This window comes from Rhinoraja longicauda, chromosome 12 (genome assembly GCF_053455715.1).
Source record: "Rhinoraja longicauda isolate Sanriku21f chromosome 12, sRhiLon1.1, whole genome shotgun sequence".
NCBI lineage: Eukaryota > Metazoa > Chordata > Chondrichthyes > Rajiformes > Arhynchobatidae > Rhinoraja > Rhinoraja longicauda.
The window spans coordinates 5,042,539-5,067,224 of NC_135964.1; the positions used below are offsets into that span (position 1 = coordinate 5,042,539).

At 43.3% G+C, this 24,686-nt stretch overlaps 1 protein-coding gene and 1 pseudogene across 2 annotated transcripts in view; both read left to right on the forward strand.

Annotated features, from left to right (window-relative positions):
• LOC144598668 (UDP-GlcNAc:betaGal beta-1,3-N-acetylglucosaminyltransferase 7-like) overlaps window positions 1-6,072 on the forward strand; it is a 45,116-nt pseudogene extending 39,044 nt beyond the window's left edge. The window contains exons 2-3 of the transcript XR_013547887.1: window positions 4,528-4,607; window positions 5,951-6,072. The product of XR_013547887.1 is annotated as a UDP-GlcNAc:betaGal beta-1,3-N-acetylglucosaminyltransferase 7-like (transcript). The remainder of the gene's footprint in view (window positions 1-4,527; window positions 4,608-5,950) is intronic.
• On the forward strand, window positions 5,312-13,770 carry upk1a (uroplakin 1a). The gene is made up of 5 exons (XM_078408847.1): window positions 5,312-5,332; window positions 5,951-6,151; window positions 6,751-6,825; window positions 10,170-10,349; window positions 13,720-13,770. Exons 1-5 carry the CDS (start codon window positions 5,312-5,314, stop codon window positions 13,768-13,770), a joined length of 528 nt encoding a protein of 175 aa, XP_078264973.1.
• The last annotated feature ends 10,916 nt before the right edge of the window (window positions 13,771-24,686 follow it).

Consider the following 24,686-nt stretch of genomic DNA (forward strand, 5'->3'; position numbering starts at 1 on the left):
TTTTGCGGGTGGCCACCCTTTACCTGTTGAACCGGGGAGCCCCTGACGGGCTTGGAAGCGCCTTTAGCTTGTCGTCCGTTATCAAACGGGCCTCTTTCCGATCCTGCCGACTACGCCAATTTTGTCGTGGTTACCGGTGTTCGAAATGAAGCAGATGACACGGAGAATTCTTCAAGAAGTTAAAAGCCTTTATTTGCAAACAACGGCTGGAACAATCAGGATGTCAACCATCTGACTGCCCACTTAGTACACCGGGCAGCCTATTTTTATAGGATTATTCTAACCCTTAGCTCCTTTGCATTACCTCATACCCACACTCCTTTCTTCAGTCCTTCATTGCTTTGTAGTACCTGTTTGTCCCGCCACCATTAAATCCCATTTAGTAATATATCCTTATCTCAATGCTCACATCCCTTCATATTTCGCCTCCCTTATTTCCTGCTAGTCCATCCCTCACATCCATCCATCACCCCAAGGCCTATGTTTTTCCTTACCTCTTCTCTTGCCACCATTAAATCCTACTCATTGATGAATGTCCGCATCCCTTCGGATTCTGCAACCCTTATCGTCTAGGCTAAAGCAAAGGTACAGGCTAAAACAAAGGAGTGTTATGTTACAGAGACGTGTCAAGGGCAAGGAATGTCTAGAGCGCCTTAATTAGTTACAGAGAGGCGCCTAATGCCTAAGTAGTTACAAACCTTAAACAACAATGTATAAAATAATACCGTAACAATGTCTAATGTATAAAATAATATCAAATAATATCATGCATAAAATAATATCGTATTATCTCCCATAATCACTCTCAATCAGTATCCCGTTCCTGCCTTCTCCCCATACCCCCTCACTCCGCTATCCTTAAGAGCTCTATCCAGCTCTCTCTTGAAAGCATCCAACGAACTGGCCTCCACTGCCTTCTGAGGCAGAGAATTCCACACCTTCACCACTCTCTGACTGAAAAAGTTCCTCCATTCCATTCAAAGCAGTATACCATGAACATTGGCAATCTGAAGTACAGAGTCTGAAGACGGGTCTCGACCTGAAACATCACCCATTCCTTCTCTCCTGGGATGCTGCCTGAGAGTGGAAGTTTTGTTGCCTTCCATCACAGTGAGGGGGTGTTTGGACTCACTGTGATGGATGTTTGTGTTGGGGTCGTGTGTCCTGTGTACTTTTTTTCTTTTCTTGTTGTGTTTTTGTGACTGCTATGATTTCGTTCGGTATTTGTACCGAATGACAATAAAGTTATTCAAGATTCAAGAGTTACTCCAGCATTTTGTGAACAAATACCTTCGATTTGTACCAGCATCTGCAGTTATTGTCTTGTATTATATTATATAATTTATGTTCATCAGTTCCAGGAGCAGAATGAGGCCATTCGGCCCATCAAGTCTACTCCGCCTTTGAAACCTGGCTGATCTATCTCTGCCCCTCAACCCCATTCTCCTGCCTTCTCCCCATAACCACTGACAGCCGGACTAACCGAGAATTGCTGGACTTGTTCATCTAGAAGGGCGGTGACTCCGGAAAGGCCGCTGTTCTCCGAGATGCAGACTGGGTGCGCTGCTGAGCTGAGGTCGGGGTGGGATAGGGTGGGGCGGTGCAGGTGCTCAGCTAACCCGACCTATAAAGTCGTGAGCGCAGCCCCTCCTGCAGTACAGTGTGTGGGTGGAGAGGGCAGGAGGTGTTGCTGCTGGTCGTGATCAGGTACTGGGGCAGGGTTGCTGGTGTTCGGGGACAGGGGACAGAGTTGTGGCTGTTTAGGTACAGAGTTGCTGGTGTTCAGGTACAGGGGACAGAGTTGCTGGGCACAGAGGGTACTGGGGACATAGTTATTGGTGTTCAGGGACAGAGTTGTTGGTGTTCAGGGACAGAGTTTGTGTCAGGGACATAGTTGTTGGTGTTAAGGGACATCGTTGCTGCTGTTCAGGGACATAGTTGTTGGTGTTCAGGGACATAGTTGTTGGTGTTCAGGGACATAGTTGTTGGTGTTCAGGGACAGAGTTTGTGTTCAGGGATAGAGTTGTTGGTGTTCAGGGACATAGTTGTTGGTGTTCAGGGACATAGTTGTTGGTGTTCAGGGACATAGTTGTTGGTGTTCAGGGACATAGTTGTTGGTGTTCAGGGACATAGTTGTTGGTGTTCAGGAACAGAGTTGTTGGTGTTCAGGGACATAGTTGTTGGTGTTCAGGGACATAGTTGTTGGTGTTCAGGGACATAGTTGTTGGTGTTCAGGGACATAGTTGTTGGTGTTCAGGGACAGAGTTGTTGGTGTTCAGGGACAGAGTTGTTGGTGTTCAGGGACATAGTTGTTGGTGTTCAGGGACATAGTTGTTGGTGTTCAGGGACATAGCTGTTGGTGTTCAGGGACATAGCTGTTGGTGTTCAGGGACACAGTTTGTGTTCAGGTACATCGTTGCTGGTGTTCAGGGACACGGCTGTTGGTGTTCATGGACATAGTTGCTGGTGTTCAGTGACATAGTTGCTGGTGTTCAGGTACTGGAAGGGGAGGGGGTACAACGTGTTTCTCTGGTACTGGGGAGGGAAGCAGAAAGAGTGAGTGTGGGGCGAGTGTACTTCATGTACTGCACTCGAGGGCGAGAGAGAACAGGTGTGTTTTTTAACCAGTCCTAAACACCAAATAGCGTCCAGTATAATGCGGGGGATGTTTTTAGCGCCTGTCTCTGATCCCCTCTCCCCACCTGTACATTGTATCCGCGTGTATAATGTTGGGGTGGGGAGCAGTCTTGCGTTGAGTGTTGTTTGAGGGTACTTCATGCAAAATGAGCTAACGTGAAACAAACTCTGGCACCATCAGCTGACGAGGTGCAGTTTGAACACTGTGAACGTTTTTCTTACTTTTGCCTGGACTCATTCGTGATTTTTTTAAAATAAGAATTGCCACTCCACCTTTTTAATGCTAAACCTCGTCTCTGCTCACCCCTCCAGCAGGTGACGGGTGAAGTCGGTGACACCCATTGGGTGTGTCGAGACTGTATCTCGGGTTGTCACTGTGACACAAGAGATTTGGGGAACGCGGTATTTGGACGAACATCTTTAAGATCAAACCATGTACATCCTCTCCCCCTTCCTCCCCTCCCTTGTGTAATACAGAGACGTGGTGATTAAATGGGTGTGTTGGTGACACTGGTTACTGATGCCCCTCCAGGCGTTGACCTGGAATGTTGCATTTCATCTGTGGAAGAATGTCGTTAAACCTGTTGTTCCCACCCCGCTGTTTGGCGCAGCCTCTCTTGTTAAAACCAACCAGTGTACAGAGAAGGGGTGGTGGAATGTTTCTCTACATGTTTACCATTGTTTTCGTGTTCCCCATTGGAAAGGAATGGTATGGACTCCAAAATATCAATATCTTGTCTAACATGGCAGTTGGGATTTTATGCACTGGATTGATGGTTGAACTGAGTTCCTAGATTTTTGTAAAAGCTTATTTTTTTTCTGAAGGTGTTAGTAGACTGTGACTGACGGCTGAAAGTCTTGTATCTCTGTTATTGTCTTTAACTTTAATGCTAGCTGACCTTTTTTGGGTACCCTCTTCTATGTAGAATAGTGGATAATAATGAACTGCTGACTGGATTCTGGTCAGGTGTGCTGTGTGCCACAGCTATCAAGAAACCCTTCATGCAGAAGCTTGAGGGTTAAATTTTTTGCACAAATACATGCAAGAATAAGTGATATCCTAATCAGATTGTCTACCATGCAGGACCATTGCCTCAGGAAAACCATCACATTGCTATCCCTCCTGTGAAATACTGTGGTATTGTTATATTTACTGTACTGTAAATGTGACATTTCTTAAATACCCAGTTTCTAAATGAAGTGACATTATTTGTAGAATTGAACAAGTCTTGGTTCTTTTCTATATGGTAATGTTTGCTAAGCTATCTTTAGTGTGCACTTGCAAAACTGTAGATATGAATGAATACCAGTATCCAATTTTTGAAACTGATTTATTAATACAAGTAACTAGTCAGGATGTGAATTTTCTCCTTCCCTGTGGTAATTTTTCCAAAGGTTTATTGCAAATGGATAAAACTGCTAAAGATTGACAATACTTGCCAATCTTTGAAGCAGTTGCATTTTGGAAGAGCACCACCCTCTGTTCTTGGACACATCTACATACTGAAACTCTTTGTTTGTTTGTTCCTGAACTACAGCCAAAACGGTACACGATAGCGCGACAATTTTAGGCCCACCTTGCTTACTGTCACCCTTTTGGTGCAAATGGAAGAAGTTTCATTGAAATCGGTGTTATATTTTTAAAGTTATTCGCATTTAAAAGTTTAAATCTATCTCCTAGGGAGGGAGGAGGGGGGTTGGAGGGGGGGGGGAAAGGGAGGGAGGGGGGAATGGAGGGAGGGGGGAGGAGAGGGTGCTGCACCAATGCAGGAGAGGTCTTGGGCCCAATGGGTCCACTTGGTCTAGTTCTTTACTATGATCCTTTGCTAGAATTGTTTGCATTGATGTACCAGAAGGAAGGATTCATTTTTTTTCTTTTTTTTTTTCTAGGTGATTACAAAATGTCTTCATCAGCTTCAGGAGTAAGGCTTATCCAAGGACTACTCATTTTTGGAAATGTGGTCATCATGGTGAGTTAACTGGGATTTGTGTTTGTGTTCATATTAGTCACATCAATTGAATATCAACATAAAAACAAACTTCACAATGGATCAGATTTTCTACTGATGGATTTGCCAGTGGTGTGCCTTTGGGTGGTGATGTTTATTATGGAGTGTAGGCTTCCATTGGCAGATTGGTTCCAAGTTTACTGTAAGACCTGGTGTTGTTCTGGTGACTAGTAATATCCCAAGGTAGTTGTTTACTGTTATCTCACCATCTGCCAAAGCCCAACTGTCTTGGAAATTGCCAGTGCTTGATACAGTAAGGTTTAAACTGTACTTTAGAGTAACCACCTGTGTACTTGGCTAAATGGGTTCTGTTATTTTATTTGAGCTAAATAGGTTTTAATTTGCTGTTGAAGATGGACACAATGTTGGAGTAACTCAGCATGACAGGCAGCATCTGTGGTCTGAAGAAGGCTCTTGGCCCGAAACGTCATCTGTTCCTTCTCTCCACAGATGCTGCCTGTCCCGCTGAGTTACTCCACTGTTTTGTGTCTTATCTTTGGTTTAAACCAGTGTCTGCAGTTCCTTCATACACATTTAATTTGCTGTCTGTGCAACTGTTTACTCGGGTCCTAAGTATCTCTGAGACATGGACAACTAGATATTAAAGGACATGGAGTTAGAACAGAGAAGCAGCCTGTGATTAGAGATTGGGGATAAAGGACCAAATGGTAGTCTTCCTATTTCTGGTACTTGCTACATAGGTGCAATTAATGTTGACTCTTAATGCATCACAGCAACCAAGTCAAGCATGATGCAAAGCAAAATCCATTAGGCACTTTAATATTTCACAAGTTCCTTCACAGGGAACATCTGTGGAAAATTATTAATACTTCAGATGCCCCCCTGACCTGAGCAATTAAAAAAAAAAAAAAAAATTCCTCCAAACCCCTAACGTACAGTTCAAAAACATTGCTAATTTAAGTCTGCTGTTCCCACATTCTGTCAACATTCTCTCCACAGAACAATATTGATATTCCAACATTTCTTCCCCTTTCTTTTTAATTTACTGCTAATACTTGAATTTTCTTTCAATCCTGATTTCAGCAAGTGTTCTGGTCACCTCTAGGGCATTGCAGACATCCATCTTGAGGAAGTTGCCGGAGCAGACAGTGGTTGTAATCTGGGTGAAAAAATAATTCCCCTCTCTGATCGGCAGCTTCTTTGACCATGTTCATTCGGGGAATGTGATTTTCTTTTTTTGCGCAACATTGTTTTCTAAATGGATCCATGTTTATTAATTTGAAACTGTTCGCAGCTTGGTAATTACAACTCTCTCTGATTGACCCTTTACTTGTGTTTTGCAGCTATGTGGCATTGCATTGACAGCTGAATGCATCTTCCACGTTTCGGACCAGCATAACCTGTGGCCCATCCTTGCGGCTGCTGATAATACTGATGTTTTTGCTGCTGCATGGATTGGGGTTTTTGTTGGCTTTTGTCTGTTTTTGCTGAGCATTGTTGGTATATTTGGAATCATGAAATCGGCTAAGAAAGTTATTTTGACGGTAAGTTTAAACTCTGCTTAAGTTTGCTTTTGCTTTTTATAATGTGGTTTGCTGATCCACGTAAAAGGAACAAGTCTGGATTTTGTGACGGCAACTAAAGCAACATAATTTTTTTGGAAATTCTACTTGTTTTGGTTTAATTTTTTTTAAAAATGCCTAGTTTATAATTTGTTCAAATTGAAGAAATATTTTCCGATTGTGGAAGGAACATAGACAATAGGTGCAGGAGGAGGCCATTCGGCTCTTGGAGCCAGCACAGCCATTCAATGTGATCATGGCTGATCATTCTCAATCAGTACCCCGTTCCTGCCTTCTCCCCATACCCCCTGACTCCGCTATCCTTTAGAGCTCTATCTAGTGATGAAGTCTGTTGCATTTCTTCCTCGGTGAGGAATTCAATTAAATATCAAGGTAAACACTATTTGGGTAATGAAAATGCCACAAGATAGCTTAAAGGTCTATGGAATTCCCAATTATGCCAAAGTACTACTCTACTGGCTAATCAACAATAATTCTGTTGACATTCAGGCAATTGAATACCAAAAAAGTGTTTATTACTGTGTAGCCACTTTGCTTAATTAATATTTGTTCTGTTTCAGTACCTAATATTGATGCTAATTGTCTACATATTTGAAGCTGCCTCCTGCATCACAGCTGCAACACAGAGAGACTTTGTAAGTAATCGCTCAGGGGTTCGTGCCATTATCATTACTAAATAAGAATTTGACGTCATGACTGAGTTCTGTCTGACGTGCAGCATATTGCACCCAATATGTTTTTATTTAATATAATTTGCAGCACCATGTTGAATATTCAGTGGGGATAACAATGCTGTGTTAATGGCACATTGAGTATGAATAAGATTTAGTCTTGCCATGCATTTAAAAACCCCATGAATGGGCAGCAATGAATCCAAGGTGAAGTTCTATAACCTATTCACTATGAAAGTAGAAGCAGACAAAGCACAATGCTGGCAAATAGTTAGCTTCTAAGAAAATAAAAATAATATTCTATTTGCATACCCTTCAAGAAACTTGTATGTGGCATCCTGTGGTGTGATTTTAAAGGTCGCATAAATCCGATTATTGACAATAAATCAATCCACTCTTGCTGCGATATATGGATCTTCATTCTAATCTTTTCATAAATCCATTTCAGTTCAATCTATGCCTTAATACAACTTATTGTCTTTATACGTCTTAAATTTTAAGATTGCCAAGTTAAATTAGTTTCCAAACCTTGAAGGGAAGATAAACTATTGAAATTTTCTTCAGTATTTAAATGGAATTAAAGTTAACATTTGAAAAGTTAAACCACTCTGCAGACGTCAAATACTATGTTGTCTTTTGGTTAAGAACTATTCTCGGATTAGATGGGAGGGGAGGAAAATAATTTTCAGATTTGGATATGTAACGTAACTTTATTTGTTTCCCCATAGTTTGTCCCAAATTTCTTCCTCAAACAAATGTTGGAGTTATACAATCAGCCAAACCCACAGACTGAAGCTGAAATCAGAAACACCATTGGCCTCACTGGTGCTTGGAATTCCATCATGCCTGATGTAAGTAAACACAGGAGTGGGAAGATTGCTGATAGAGTAGCTATTTAAGTGCTGTTTTCGTGGACTAATTGAAACACTGAGGATAGGAATTCACAGAGCTGTGCTATGGAGTAATTGAGCATGAAAATAGGCCCTTTGATCTGACTCATCCATGCTGATCAAAATGCCTTTCGATCAAAATGCCTTTCAATGCTAGTACCATTTGTTTGCATTTGGCCCATACCTTTCCTATTCATGTACATGTCCAAATGCATTTTAAATGTTTTGTATCTGTCTCTTGACTCACCTACCCTGAGAAAAAGATTGTGCCGTAATCATATCTGTTCCCTCTTAGATTTTATAAATCTCTATAATATTGCCCTTTATATTCCACACTCCAAAGAATAAAGTTCCATCCTGCCTAACCTATCCCCATAATGCATCCCTTGAGCCCTGGTGACACCCTCAATTTTTTTTTCTGCACAATTTCCAGTTTAGTTGCATCTTTCCAAAAGCTGAGTTAACAAAACTGAACACATTGCTCCAAGCACTGCTGCACCTGTGTCTTGTACAATTGTAACATAATGTCCCATGTTCTATACTCATTTCCCTGATAATGAAAGGCCATGTCCCAAAAGTGTCCTTTAGATTTTTTAGATTTAGAGATAAAGATTTAGAGATTTAGCGCGAAAACAGGCCCTTCGGCCCACCGAGTCCGCGACGCCCAGCGATCCCCGCACATTAACACTATCCTACACACACTAGGGACAATTTTTACATTTGCCCAGCCAATTAACCGACATACCTGTACGTCTTTGGAGTGTGGGAGGAAACCGAAGATCTCGGAGAAAACCCACGCAGGTTACGGGGAGAACGTACAAACTCCGTACAGATGGCGCCCGTGGTCAGGATCGAACCTGAGTCTCCGGCGTTGCATTCGCTGTAAGGCAGCAACTCTACCGCTGCGCCACCGTGCCGCCCTGTCTACCGGTGGTGCCACTTTTGAGGAACTACTTTGACTCCTAGCTCCTCCTGTTGTACAACAAACCATTTGCTGTGAAGGTCCTGGCCTGGTTTGTCAACTGCACACTTGCGAACCGTACCTTGTGCGTTCTCATCCAAATTGTTATAGATGGCAAACAACAATGGGCCTAGCACCAATCACTGAAACTCACCACAAGTCATGGGACTCCTGTCCAAATATTTATCCTCTGCCGTCACCCTTATTTATTCACAAAATGCTGGAGTAACTCAGCAGGTCAGGCAGCATCTCAGGAGAGAAGGAATGGGTGACGTTTCAGGTCGAGACCCTTCTTCAGACTGAACTTTTCGGGTCGAGTCCCTTCTTCAGACCCACCTATGTCCAAGACACCTCAAACGCTCTCCATCTCCTCGATAACTTCCGGTTGCCAGGCCCCCACTCCCTAATCTTTACCACCTGTTGCTCCTCTGCCGTCACCCTGCTCTGCTTGCTATCAAATCGATTCTGTATCCAATTAGCTAGCTCAGCTTGGATTACATACGATTTAACGTTCCAGAGCAGCCGATCGTGCCCAACCTTATCAAAGGCTTTACTGAAGTCCATGTAGACTGTCTGTCTGCCCTTGTCAATCTTTCTTGCTTCCAAAAACGCAAATCAAATTCGTGAGGCAATCTTCAAAGCACAAAACTGTGCTGCCTATCCCTAATCAACCTGTCTTTACCCAATACTTGTATATCTTATCCTTCTGAATCCCCTCCAGTATCTGACTTATTTCAGGTGTCAGGCTTGCTGGTCAATAGTTCCTAGGTTTGTTCACACCCCTTGAATGAAGTTGCAGTAATAGTCACACTCCAGTCTTCAACCACTTCTTGCTAGCAATGATACATATATCTCAGCCAGAGTTCCTATAATTTCTCCGAGTTCTTGGGTATACCTGATGTCCTGAGATTTATCTAGCTTCACATATTTTAAGGCATCCAGCACCTCTACTGTAATGTGGATACTGCCAAAGGCATCCCCATCTCACCTCTGCAAGTTCACTGGTCTTTGTGTCTTTTCCTACGGTAAAATCAGGTGAAATATTCATTGTGATCCTCGCCTTGAGGCTCCCCTAAAATGTCCATTGGTCCGTGAGGGGGCTTATTCTGTTATTGCTCCCCTTAATATACTTTAAATATCTTTGGCCGAGAAGATTAAGGAGAATCCAAAGCTATCTGTGCCCTGTTTTGGCCTTTCGACTTCCTAAAGACTAGTCCTGCATTCATCCCAACAGCCTTAATCAGACCCCTGCCACTTTTCTGACCATTACCTCTCTCTCTCTGGACAAACGGCATTCGTTGCTCCTGCCAGCTTTGCCCTATACTGGAACAGGCTGTGGTTTGAATGAAGATTTTGGGAATTTAGCTAAATGGGCAACCATTGTAGGGCTGGCCAGGAATTGAATGGTTTTCTCTTAAAGTACATGGAAACAAAGTGTCGCTTGTCATTTCCTGCAGAACAACTGTTGTGGTGTCAATGGACCTCAGGACTGGATCGAATTTAACTCTGCATTCAGATCAATGCATACCGATTCTGAATTTCCCTGGCCTCGACAGTGTTGTTCCACGGACCAATTTGGCCAAATGCTGAATGTAACTGGCTGCAAACTTGGTATTCCTGGCTACATTTATAATCAGGTAAACATGTGTAAATATGAATTATTTTTTATTTTCTGAAGATATTTTTATTTGAGGTGGTATTAAATGAGTGTAAGAAAATAACTGCAGATGCTGATACAAATACAGTGTAAAGTACAATTGGGAATCTTCTGATCTTGGGCAGTCTTCAGTGGAAGATGATTTGCTTCGATGCGGAGTTGTAGCTGCCTGTCGATATTCTCTAAGCTGTGATGGTCATAACACATCAACCACTAGTTGTGCCTCGAGCTTCCCCATTACTGATGAAGAACAGGCTCTGTTGCTTGGGCGCACAAAAGGTTACACTTTTGACCCCACTTCTTGGGCATGTGCCCATGCCCTCTCCTTCACCATCTCTACTCCAGTCCCCTGCTTTCTCCAGTCTTGTTTTCCACCACCTTATTCTCATCCACCTGCCTTCTCCCTCAACATCCCTGTTGCCTGCAAGCTTTCCAAGAGCTAGGCCATCTTCCTTTCCCCCCAGTCGTCACCCTTTGGCCTTGTTTTTTTGAGAACTTCATCTTCAGCTGACAGATCACTATAGAAAGACATTCTAGCCTTAGAGGGAGTACAGAGAAGGTTCACCAGATTGATCCCTGGGATGGCAGGACTTTCATATGAAGAAAGACTGGATAGACTAGGCTTATACTCGCTGGAATTTAGAAGATTGAGGGGGGATCTTAATGAAACATATAAAATTGTTAAGGGGTTGGAGAGGCTAGATGCGGGAAGATTGTTCCTGATGTTGGGGAAGTCCAGAACTAGGGGTCACAGCTTAAGGATAAGGGGGAAGTCTTTTAGGACCGAGATGAGAAAACATTTCTTCACACAGAGTGGTGAGTTTGTGGAATTCTCTGCCACAGAAGGTAGTTGAGGCCAGTTCATTGGCTATATTTAAGAGGGAGTTAGATGTGGCCCTTGTGGCTAAAAGGATCAGGGGGTATGGAGAGAAGGCAGGTACAGGATACTGAGCTGGATGATCAGCCATGATCATATTGAATGGCGGTGCAGGCTCGAAGGGCCGAATGGCCTATTCCTGCACCTATTTTCTATGTTTCTATTGGTTACCCTGTCAAGAAATGATTTATGGGCAGTTTGAGTGTTGATATGGATTTTGGAGGCAGATAAACCCTGCACAAGCTTGATAATAGAGTGTGCTGGTATTTTGAAGGCGAGTTCAAACGTTATGCACAAGTCTACAATAACTTTGAGTGGACAACTCCTGTGATGGAAGGTTTTCTGACCTTGGCGTGCATGGGAACAAAGTCTGTAATAACAAATGATTTGCTGTGGAAATGTCATCTTGGCTGTCACTGGTATACTATTCTCCAATAAATAAGTGCATGTGTGCAATGTAGTTGGCTGAAAAAATAAATGACAACATTAACAACTTTTCTCCTAACTGGAGGGGATTCTTACACAATGTATATTCACAGGCTTGAAAAGCATCCATGCATGTCAGCTATCTAATCAGAAAATATTGTCTTGCCACGTGTTGCAATTCCTTGGTGTTTGTGTGGTCAACTGAGATGTGGCTCGGATTGACATCATTAAACTTCATCCCTGGTGCACTTCTCTGCTTATCATTTAGTCTTTTGCATACAGAATAATTAAAAAAAATTCTGGAACTGTTGGGTACAGCGTGTATAGCTGGAGAATTGACCCAACTTGCCATGTTTCAAATGTTATTGAAAGCACCTTCAATTGGAGGAATGAGCAAACCACTTTGTTTCACAAAATGCTGGAGTAACTCCGCAGGTCAGGCAGCATCTCAGGAGAGAAGGAATGGGTGACGTTTTGGGTCGAGACCCTTCTTCAGTCTGAAGAAGGGTCTCGACCCGAAACATCACCCATTCCTTCTCTCCTGAGATGCTGCCTGACCTGCTGAGTTACTCCAGCATTTTGTGAAATAAATACCGTTGGATTTGTACCGGCATCTGCAGTTATTTTCTTAAACCACCTTGTTGATTATTAACAATCCTGATGTTGGGGAGATCTCTTGATTAATTTTTTTCTTATGGGGGGGGGGGGGGAGGGGGAAATGAGTACATGCCAAGAGGAAACTAGTTTTGATAATCATTTCAGTATGACAAAGTAAATAGTATCCTGATTTCTGCACTTGTAAGCAGTTGGTATCAACTACTATAAAGATGAAAATCCTTTTTGGAAATGCATACAAAAATCCCAAAAGTTTTTCATTTGGCTTTGGGTTGCTTAAAGCGATAACTAAATTTTAGATTTAGAGATACAGCGCAGAAACAGGCCCTTTGGCCCACCCAGCGCTCCCTGCACTATCCTACACCCACTAGGGATAATTTTTACTTTTACCAAGCCAATTAACCGACAAACCTGTACGTCTTTGGAGTGTGGGAGGAAACCGAAGATCTCTGAGAAAACGCACGCAGGTCACTGGGAGAACGTACAAACTCCGTACAGACGGCGCCCGTAGTCAGGACTGAACCTGACTGAACGTAGTCCGAACCGAGTCTCCGGCGCTGCATTCGCTGTAAGGCAGCAACTCTACCGCTGCGCCACCGTGACGCAAACAAAGGGGAGTGGATGTCAGCAGCAAATCCAAAATTGTAACCGTCAACCCTGCATGTGTGGCATTTCCCCTGTCGATAATGTTTCCTATTGTGCACCCCATAAGATCTCGTGATGCAATAACATGCCTCTACGACCTCCTTATCCTCTTTTAATGAAATGAATGTTTGACTAAATTAATGAGGAGCAAACAATATGAATTTGTGCTAATGATTTGTATTGTTTCTAGGGTTGCTATGATTTCATCTCTGGACCTCTGGATAGACATGCTTGGGGTGTTGCATGGTTTGGATTTGCCATTCTTTGTTGGACCGTAAGTCTTTATCTTTAATGCTATATTCTCTACTGGATGTGCATGCAGTCCATAGAAACTTCAATTTTCAAGTGGTGTGAAATCTATTCCCTACTGCCCAGTACTGCTTCCTCCATTAATTTAAACTGACTGCTTCAACCTGTGTTATTGAATTTACAAATTGCTGCTGTAGAAAACATCAATTGGTTCAGTTTTTAAAGCAAGTCCTCTTCCTTCCAAGAATGACTCGACAAATGCTCAGTTGGTTGGATTAGGTCGAGACTGTTGCTGTCTACAATACCAATCTACAAAATGGAGTGCAATAATAGAGTATGAGAGTGGGGGTTCTGATTTGTGCTTTTAGTCTCCATCTGCACTTTAGGGTTCATACCATTTGCACTGACTGGGGGGATGAGTGGGAATGGTTTTCCCTGGTGCTCTGCTAGAGTTTTGTATCACTGGTGATTGAACTTTAATTTGATTAACGAGTTTGAAATGATTGTGGAATAACATGCTGACATTTTCTTGTTTCAGTTCTTTGTCCTGGTTGGAACAATGTACTACTATGCTATACTGCAGAACTGAGTCACGTCGTTGGACTTGTATCAGAATGGAGTTCAATGATTTCCAGCTGTCTACCACTTGGCAATACTGAGGAGAGCACACTTAAACTGCACCAATGATGTGGGAATTGTAACCATTCTTGTCTAAAATTTATTTTACCTCTCACCTGATGAAAGATCTCTTGGAAGAATTCTAATCCCCACTTGTGTTCTTACCAAGCAATATTCTGGACCCTTTACTATGGAATGATGAATTCCATCGAACCCACTTCTGTTCGAACCCTGCCATGAACAATTGATATGTTGAAATTTGGATTAAGAAATGTTTTGGCCAGATTTCTATGTCACAATTCACTAATTGTTATAAACAGTAGCCTTCCGAGATTTATGGATAAATTTTCCTTAGTTGCTCCTTGAATGGTGGATTAGAATTTATCAACTGGTAACAGTGGATACTGCTTTTCTGAAGGTGATGTTTTGGAAAGAACTTGCTCCTGGGCCATTCCACAAAATCATATTTAACATTGTAATGTTCCTAGCCTTAATTAATCAAAAATTGATCTTGTTTCTTCACGATGCCTTTCACTTTTAAGTAGTGGTGAAACTATATGACCAATAAAATCAGTGGCAGAAATTGTGTTTTGGACACAGTGTAAGCTGAATGTAACTGGAGATGTACTTGTGCAGAGGATATTAGGTAAATCCAAGTACACGTCAACCTGTCTTGCAAAATAAATGCAGGTATATTTGCAGATTGTATTAGTCTTTCCACTTGTAAACAAATCGTGTATTAAGCATGTAATATAGATTATAGGGCTTTTGTATCTAATGTATGAAAGCATTAATTTTTAATAAATTATGAATCTTCAGGACATGGAGTTGGTTAACACAACTTTAAGTTGGGAATAAGTGATGCAGACTACAAAATGGCAATGGATAGTAATCGAGTTGCAACCTATTCAGCATGAAGCCATAATGGAGCTGAATAAAGGCTTGTCCTGAATACTCTGAGGGCAGATTTGAAGGGCAGTGCAGTTGCAAAGCTGGGGGAGCTACTGCCTTGGTGCTGCAGACCCCGTTTAATTCAGAAGTTGGGTGCAGTCTATGTGGAGTTTGCACAGTCTCCCTCTGACTGCAAGGTTTCCTCCTGCATATATCAAGGACATGCGGGTTGCTAAGTTAATTGGCCACTATGTTGCTCCTGTTTAGGGAATCTGGGAGATGCAAATTGGGTGGGGGGGGAGGAGAGGGAGGAGGGGAGTAAGAGATTGGTGTAAGTTGGTGTATGATTGTCAGGTTGGGTTCATTGAGCCGAATGGGCCTATTTCTGTGCTGTGTGTCTTGATTATTCTTAAACTCTATCTTTGAGTACTGACTGCAATGTGACACTTAAAATATTGCTGCAGTTACTAAAATTTAGTCCAGCAGAAAATTGTAATGCAACAGTCTGATCATGCTCTTCCAAAGGGCTTTGTAAAATCACAGGCTCGGTAAGATAATTGAAGGCATTTCCTGTTACTTTGAGCTGCAGTTGTACAGGGCCCAAATGAGACCACACCTGGAGTACTGTGTACAGTTTTGGTCTCCAAATTTGAGGAAGGATATTCTTGCTATTGAGGGCATGCAGCGTAGGTTTACTAGGTTAATTCCCGGATTGGCGGGACTGTCATATGTTGAAAGACTGGAGCGACTAGGCTTGTATAAACTGGAATTTAGGAGGATGAGGGGGGATCTTATTTAAACATATAAGATTATTAAGGGGTTGGACACGTTAGAGGCAGGAAACATGTTCCCAATGTTGGCGGAGTCCAGAACAAGGGGCCACGGTTTAAGAATAAGGGGTAGGCCATTTAGAACTGAGATGAGGAAAAACCTTTCAGAGTTGTGAATCTGTGGAATTCTCTGCCTCGGAAGGCAGTGGAGGCCAGTTCTCTGAATGCATTTAAGAGAGAGCTAGATAGAGCTTTTAAGGATAGCGGAGTCAGGGGGTATGGGGAGAAGGCAAGAATGGGGTACTGATTGAGAATGATCAGCCATCAGCAGTGCTGGCTCAAAGGGCCAAATGACCTACTCCTGCACCTATTGTCTATTGTGAAGGCCGTGCTCATTGTTCATAAATGCGGCTTCCAATTTGCCGAGTAGCATTTTGACGGTGACTGACTTTCCCGTGACAGGAAGACCCATCTAATTCTTGCAGGTAGATTTCTCTCCCGATTGATCAAGCACATGTTTAATTATGTCCCTTCCAGATGAGGCCAAATTTGTGGTTACCGTTAAGGGGTACTTCCTGTAATAAAGGCTTGTGCTTCTTAAGGTGGTGTATGGCCAACACAACTTGGTCAAGGGTAGCGATGAGACTTTACTGTGTGATCAGGTGTTCAAAAGGTCACATCCAGCAAGGTGGAGAGGGTTCTATCTCGTGCCTTGTAAGATGGTGTAAAGTTTTTTGACATAACAGTAGATGAGCCACTCACTGCAGAATATCCAGATACTGACAGATACTGAGTGGCAATACTTATTGCTGGTCCTTCAGGCTAGTTGGGATCCAGTCATAATTATTTATCATTGAATGTCAAGGATCTTCTCTATGCCTGGCCCTTGACATAGATTATATACTACAGACTATACATGAATATTGTCCAGGTCATTGTCTATGCAACTGACTGGCCCAATTCTTCAATACTGGTTATGAAGCATTTCTAATCCCAGTGCTCTCCTTTCATGTCTGAGTAACGAAGTACTTTTTAAACGTCGTAGTTGTATCCGCCTTTATTAGTTAAGCTCATACTGGATAACCCCCACCAGTGTAGGGGAAAAAAGTGCCTAAAACCTTCTGTAAATAGTTCTCTCCTCGCCTTAAACCTGGGTCGCCCTGGATTTAGACTATCTTACCCTGAAAAACTGGATATTTATCCTCAAATCTTATAAACCTCTAAAGTCACTCCAAAAAGTCAGGACAAATAGACTATCCAAACCTTGTAACCAACACCTTCCTTTCCAAGTAGCTTCTTGGTGAATTGCTATTGCCCTCTTTCTAATGTTGTCACACATCCCTGTAGTTATGGTGACCAAATCTCAACATATTCCAAATGCTCAGAAAACAAAGGAAGTTTGGTACTGCTCCATGTCTATGCTTTTTACTGCATGTCTTTCAGTGTTTGAAGTCTAAAAATAAATGATTTCACACTTGTTTGGATTAAATTCCACCTGCCACTGCTCTGTCTAACTCTATCTGTATCCTCGGATACAATATGCTGCCTTCCACCAAATGTCATGTCATCAACATGGTGGCAAGGTGCCACAGTGGGGGAGTTGCTTCCCTACAGTGCTTGAGACCTGGATTTGATCCTGACTATGACTGGTTCCGGTACTGGACAGCTCCCTGATTCTTTACCGTCCCAAATATTGCTGTCGACACAGAATGCCGGGGTAACTCAGCGGGACAGGCAGCATCTCGGGAGAGAAGGAATGGGTGACGTTTCAGGTCGAGACCCTTCTTCAGACGTCAGTCTAAAGAAGGGTCTCGACCCGGAACGTCATCCATTCCTTCTCTCCTGAGATGCTGCCTGACCCTCTGAGTTACTCCAGCGTTTTGTGTCTACCTTTGATTTGAACCAGCATCTGCAGTTATTTTCCTACAATTATTGCTGTAATTCTTTACTGCCAAACAGGCAACATTCCTTCCCATGTTGCACCCCTCTCTGTCTCATCTGAGATTTCTATAGCGTGGAATATTGAGTTGTGTGTCCTGCCCTGTGCACGTTTGCACGATGGGTACAATAGCATGATCCCATGTGCTGATCCAGACTCTCCTGTCTTGCCTGTAAGGCTCCTTCCATCAAATAGATGCAGCTCTTTCATGTCTTGCTGCACCATCAGTGAATGTCCCTGTTCCTGCTCTTGACATACAAGCAGCTGAAGTGGGTTGGATCTACGACACAGGCCTGAAGAACACCTGTAGCAAAGTCCTGGGACCTCAACATCCTGAAACGTTTACCTGTGGATGGCCTCGGTCTGCAGCTGATAGGAAGTATTTTTCACTTGCTCCCATATGTCTAGTTTTATCAAGGTGCTACGCTTGGTCAAATGTGGCCTTATCATTAGGAACGGTCTCTCTCAACTTTTCGGTCCCTTTCAACTTTTTGGTTCACATTTGGACCAAGGCTGTGTTGAGATCTGAAGCTCGCATCTCATGGTCAGTCCAGCCAACGACAGAAGGGGGAGGAGTTGCACTAAATCTCAAGTGTAGGAATGCTTATTGTAAACCTCTTCCTACCCCATGAGCTTTCTTGTGTGAGTGGCAGCCATGGTCCCTTCTGTGTTTGTACTCGAAGAGCCTGGCGTTTGTCCAGAAGCAGTTGTCAGTTGTCATTTCCCAGAATGTGATGTTCAACAAACTGAATGTGCCAAATGGATTTCAGTGAGGCTCCACTGGGGGGATTAAAGATTTAATTGTCCCGATTAAGGTACAAGAAATAGATGTAAATGCTCTGGGTGCAAGTGCAGGTGGTTTGATTAGTAAATGTGCAGGCGACACCACAGTTGATGGAATTGTGAGCAGTGCAGGAAGATTGTCAAAGGATACAGTAGGATTATAGATAATTTGGGCTGCAAAATGGCAGATGGAGCTTAAAGTGAGAGGTGTTGCAGTTTGGGAGATCAGATGCAAGAGGAAAGTACGCAGTAAATGGCAGGACTGAGATAAGGAAAAACGTTTTCAGTCGGAGAGTTGTGAATCTGTGGAATTCTCTGCCTCAGAAGGCAGTGGAGGCCAATTCTCTGAATACATTCAAGAGAGAGTTAGATAGAGCTCTTAAGGATAGCGGAGTCAGGGGGTATGGGGAGAAGGCAGGAACGGGGTACTGATTGAGAATGATCAGCCATGATCACATTGAATGGTGGTGCTGGCTCGAAGGGCCGAATGGCCTCCTCCTGCACCTATTGTCTATTGTCTAGTATCTCGTGGAGCACTGTTGGACAGAGGGATCTTGAGGTAAAAGTCCACAGCTTCTGAAAAGAGGCAACACAAGAACATAGGGTGGTAAAGAATGCATAGGGCATACTTACAGTACCTTCAAAAGTTGGCAAGTCATGTTGCAGCAGTATAAAACTTTGGTTAGGGCACACTTGGAGTATTATGTGCAGTTCTGGACTCCATACGAAGGATATGAAGGCTTTGGAAAGGGCGCAGAAGAGATGTTACCAGGATGTTACCTGGATTGCAGTGTTTTATCTAAAAGAAGACATTAGACAAACCTAACTTATTTACTCTAGTGTTGGAGTCTGAGGAGTGATCTGAAAGGAGTTTATAACATTATGAAGGCATGGATAAGGCAGTCATTCTTTTTCCACAACTTGGAAATGTCAAATTCTAGCAAGTGAAGGGTGATTGGCAAGTTATGTTTTTTTACAGAGTGTGGTCGGTGTTTGGGAAGTGCTGCCGAGTGGGTGGCAGAAGTAGATACGATAGGAAAAGCTAAGACTCGTTTAGTTAGTCATGTGAATAACCAGGGAATAGAGGGATACAGACCATGTGCAGGAACATGGGATTAGTTAAGCTAACATTAGCCAACATTGAACATAAATCTACTGATGCCCACAACTACCTTGACTAGCTCTTCCAATCCTGTCTCTGGCAAGGATGCCATCCATTTCTCCCAGTTTTTCCATCTCTGGTGCATCTGTTTTCAAGATGGGGCATTCCATTCCAGGACAGCTAAAATGTCCTCCTTTTCCAAGAAACATGACTTCCCTTCTACTGTGGTTGGTCAAGCCATGTCTCACATTTTGGATTTCCACTCCCATCCCATCTCTCTCCAGAGTTCCTCTCATCCTCGACTTTCACCTCACCCAGGTTCCATATTCAGAACAATATTCTTTGTTATTTCTGTGAGCTGTAACAAGGTCCCATCACCAGTCACTTTATCTTCTCTCTACTCCTCTCCACCTTTTGCAGGGACCACACTTTCCGTGACCCACACGAGGGACAATTTTTACCAAAGCCAATTAACCTACAAACCTGTACGTCTTTGTGGAGTGTGGGAGGAAACCGGAGCACCCGGAGAAAACCCACGCGATCACAGGGAGAAGTCCAAACTCTACACAGGCAGCACCTGTACTCAGGATGGTACCCGGGTCTCTGGCGCTGTAAGGCAGCAACTCTACCGCTGCACCACTGTGCCATTTCTATAACATGCCAATTCTCCAGGGATACTGTTGGGGCTAAGCCAGGACTCCAGTCTAGGTGCAGAATCACATGGTCAGAATTGTGTTGAGGAGTATCTTAAATGGTATGTGTAACTGCAAGACTCTGGTATGCATTATAGATTGGGTAGATCTGTCACTGTACATACTTTGATACAGCAAGAATGAACACATCTTTCACTGTATAACATGGGCCATCACACTGGTGGGCACTGACGTATCACTGTGTAACACTGGGACACCATGCTCGTGGATGTCGGTCTGTTATGCACGCCATGGGTTTAAAATACTTTGAAACTATCTCTCACTCTCCAATGAGTAGAGTCGAGACTCACTCAATATTTCCTCATAGAACATTCAAAAGATGATCCCGTGACTCATCACGTTTACCCACGCCACCTCACCTCCAAGACAAGTATGTCGTTCTCCCGGTACAGGAACTAAATGTTGGGGGAGTCCAGAACAAGGGGCCACAGTTTAAGAATAAGGGGTAGGCCAATTAGAACTGAAATGAGGAAAAACTTTTTCAGTCAGAGAGTTGTGAATCTGTGGAATTCTCTGCCTCAGAAGGCTGTGGAGGCCAATTCTCTGAATACATTCAAGAGAGAGCTGGATAGAGCTCTTAAGGATAGCGGAGTCAGGGGGTATGGGGAGAAGGCAGGAACGGGGTACTGATTGAGAATGATCAGCCATGATCACATTGAATGGCGGTGCTGGCTCGAAGGGCCGAATGGCCTCCTCCTGCACCTATTGTCTATTGTCTATAAAAGTGCACACAATACTTCAGGGGGGCGGCACATTGGTGCAGCGATAGAGCTGCTGCTTCACAGCACCTGAGACTCTGCTTCGACCCTGACCATGGATTTGCACATTATCCCTATGACCGTGTGGGTTCTATCCGGCTGCTCCGTTTTCCTCGCACTGCCCAAAGACATGCGGGATTGTGGGTTAATTGGCTCCTGTAAATCGCCCCTAATGTTTAGGATGTGAGAGTGGGATAACGTGTGCAGCTGACCAGTGGGATCACGGCGTGGACTCGCTGTGCCAAAGGGCCTGGTTCTACTTTATTTCCGGTGGTGTCCAAATGGCTGATTGCTGGTAATTTACAATTCTGTCTCATTTGGATTCAATGGTTAGTTCCTTTAGAGGTTAAAATATTTGCAACCATTCTTGCTTGTTTCCTCATCTTTGCATAAGTTTGGCACAGTCCTAATAACTGCCTTGAGCCAATGTCTGCAGGTATCTTTGTGCTACGGTGTGTCAGGATATGTGAAACACCAGGGATGGGCTGAGATCAACAAGAGTAGGTAGAAACAAAGAACTTCAAATTGCTGGTTTATACACAAAAGGTCACAACTTGCTGGAATAACTCAGCAGGTCAGGCAACTTCTGTGGAGAACATGGATAAGTGAAGTTTCAGGTCAAAACCCTTCTTCAGACTGATTGTGGGGGTGGGGGTGAAGAAAGCTGGAAAAGGGGGGAAGTGGGACAACAGTTGACACAGACGAGGGGGTTTAGTTTGAAGGGAGGTGGTTGAAACAAAGGCCGGAGATAAGAGCAACAGTTGCGAGACAGGGGGTTTGGAGTTGCAGATTGTGAAGCCAGGGAGAGGAAAGTAGAGGGAGGGGGAGGGGGAAAATAGGCGGGAGTCCAGGTGAGGGAAGAGGGGGGGGGGAGGGAAAGAGAAGGGAGCGTGTGGGAGAATAGGGGAGTGGTGGTTATTTAGAGTTAGTTAGGGTTAGTTAAAATTCAAGTATTCAACGTCTATACCATTGGGTCGCAAGTTATTCAAGTGGAATAGAAGGCAGTGGAAGCCAATTCACAGCGTGTTTTCAAGAGAAAGTTAGATTTAGCTCTTCGGGCTAAAGGAATCAAGGGATATGGGGAGAAAGCAGGAACGGAGTACTGATTTTGGATGATCAGCCATGATCATATTGAATGGCGGTGCTGGCTCGGGCCGAATGGCCTACACCTGCACCTATTGTCTAAAACAAGGTGTTGTTCCTCCGTCATTCTGACATCACTCTGGCAATGGAAGAGGGTCAGAACGGAAAGGTCAGTGTGTGAATCAACAAGAGTAGATGTTCTTAATGATCCCCAGGTTATATCATTGACTTCAGCACCCTGCGTCAGATGGGGGAAGGCTTCTTGTCCCTGCCCAGGCTGTTTGAATGAGCAATGGGGTCAGTGCTGTTCCTTTGCTTTTTACTTACAGATCTGGAGATGTATCCCTTTCATGAAGTCTCAGTCTCTCATGTTTGTGGAATCAAACTGACATTTAACAAAAGAGGGAGGGAATTCTTTATGGGGTGGGAAATTCCCTCTGGGAGCATTTCCCACTGGAAGGCGACTCCGGACTGTCAAAGCAGCCACACAAAGACATAAAAACAGCTTTTTTTTTCGCGAGTAGAAGCTCCACTCAGTAACCAAAAGTCTGTAGTCTCTTTTTGCTCTGGTTTATTTCATTCATGTTTAAACCGTAATTTTTTTGTTTTTTTGTTCTTCATGTTTTATGCTTTATTCTTAATTGTTTAGTGTATGTTTGTGTTGTTACTTGCGAGCGGACATGAAGGCACATTCCTTGTATGTGTACGCGCTTGGCCAATAAACTTATTCAATTCAATTCGATATTGCACAAGTACAACCTTTTCCAAGAGAAAACCAAAGCCTGCCAACATGAAGCAAGTGATGAACTGACGTCAATGCGGAGTTGAAAGGGCGTTATCACTTTGTGCTACCTTTGATGAGCTGGAGGATGTGAATAGGAATGCAATTGATAGACGTTCAGGTAATTTTGAGCAGTGTAGGGCTTGCCAGCACCACACTGACAATCAACTTTGTGCTGCCTGACAGGCCGGACAGGTTTGGCAGAAACCATGCAGCGAACTTGGTTGCTTCATAACAGCCTCCTCCTTCACGACTTCTTTGCATTACTCGTGTTCCACATGGAGCCTGATCAAACTGCCTGTTGCCGTTTGGTATTTTATTTGCATCTTGTTACTAACAAATATATATTTTACCTTTGCATCGTTCCTCATTTATAAAACCATGGCCCCAAAGCAATCTCACCGGACTGAGCAAAAACACAAATGAATCCCATGAAAATATCTACGAACTGAAGGCGTCAATTTTAACCATTCAGCTGCCAAAAATATGCTGGCATCATTATTGTGTAGGAAGCAACTGCAGACGCTGGTTTACACCAAAGACAGACATAAAATGGTGGAGTAACTCAGCGGGACAGGCAGCGTCTCTGGAGAGAAAGAATGGGTGACATTTCGAGTCGAAAGTCTGAAGAAGTGTCCCGACCCAAAACGTCACCCATTCCTTCTCTCCGGAGATGCTGTCTGTCCCGCTGAGTTACTCCAGCATTTTTTGTCTACCTTCTGGCATAATTATCATCCCATGCTCGGAGACGATGAAGATTATAGATTTTACATTGGATTTTAGCGCAGATAACTCCTAACTCTCAGGCTATGATTAATTGCCGCAGATACGCTGAGAACATTTTATTTTGAAACAACAACAAATGTTACTGGAAAAATCAGCAAGTCATTCAACATCTGTGGGGTGAGAAACAGTCAATGTTTTGAATCAGTGACCCTTTCTCAGAACCAGGCAGTTTTTCAACATCTGCAGATCTGTTTTGTGAACATTTATTTAGGTAAGATATTTGGCAAAATTGCAGTTGAGTTAGCAATGCTTTGAGCTACCACTACTGAAGCAATGAGTAACACAATAGACAATAGACAATAGGTGCAGGAGGAGGCCATTCGGCCCTTCGAGCCAGCACCGCCATTCAATGTGATCATGGCTGATCATTCTCAATCAGTACCCCGTTCCTGCCTTCTCCCCATACCCCCTGACTCCACTATCCTTAAGAGCTCTATCTAGCTCTCTCTTGAATGCATTCAGAGAATTGGCCCCCACTGCCTTCTGAGGCAGAGAATTCCACAGATTCACAACTCTCTGACTGAAAAAGTTTTTCCTCATCTCAGTTCTAAATGGCCTACCCCTTATTCTTAAACTGTGGCCCCTTGTTCTGGACTCCCCCAACATTGGGAACATGTTTCCTGCCTCTAACCCCTTAATAATCTTATACGTTTCAACAAGCAACTTACTGCTAATGCCTTAATTTGGAAACTGTGAAGAAAGCAATCTGAAGAAGGGTCTCGACCCGAAACGTCACCCATTCCTTCTCTCCCGAGATGCTGCCCGACCTGTTGAGTTACTCCAGCACTTTGTGAATAAATACCTTGGATTTGTACCAGCATCTGCAGTTATTTTCTTATATATAAGAAAGCAATAATATTTGTACATCACCGCCCATTCTCCAAAATGTCTAAAAGTATGTCATAGAATGATCCACTTTTAAGGTGGAGCCACTGGAGTTGAGCAGATAAATAGAGCAAACAGTTTTATGCAAAAAGGTAACAGCAAATGTGACAGATGGCCTAGTTAATTACTGATTTGTATGTATTGATTAAGAGAGGCTGATGGAAGGACCTAAGGAAATCTTTTTCTCTTTTTTGGAGGTGTCCTATGTCCTATGATCACCCTTTGTGTGAAAACGTTACCCCTCAGAATCCTATTCAATCTTTTCCCCTTCATCTTAAACCTGTTCCAGCTTTCCAAAGGCAAAATTAAGGAGAATGAAAATAGAATGGATTTGCATTTACCTGATACATTTGTGAGTTTGGAATACCCAAGGGTAATGTAGGAAGTAAGGCAATC

Excerpts from the sequence above, each read along its gene's own strand:
- upk1a (XM_078408847.1), top strand. The coding sequence starts at position 5,312 with ATGGTAGTCTTCCTATTTCTG. Across the intron at positions 5,333-5,950 it reads TGGTAGTCTTCCTATTTCTG|CTATGTGGCATTGCATTGAC; the intron begins GTACTTGCTACA and ends TGTGTTTTGCAG. Across the intron at positions 6,152-6,750 it reads CTAAGAAAGTTATTTTGACG|TACCTAATATTGATGCTAAT; the intron begins GTAAGTTTAAAC and ends GTTCTGTTTCAG.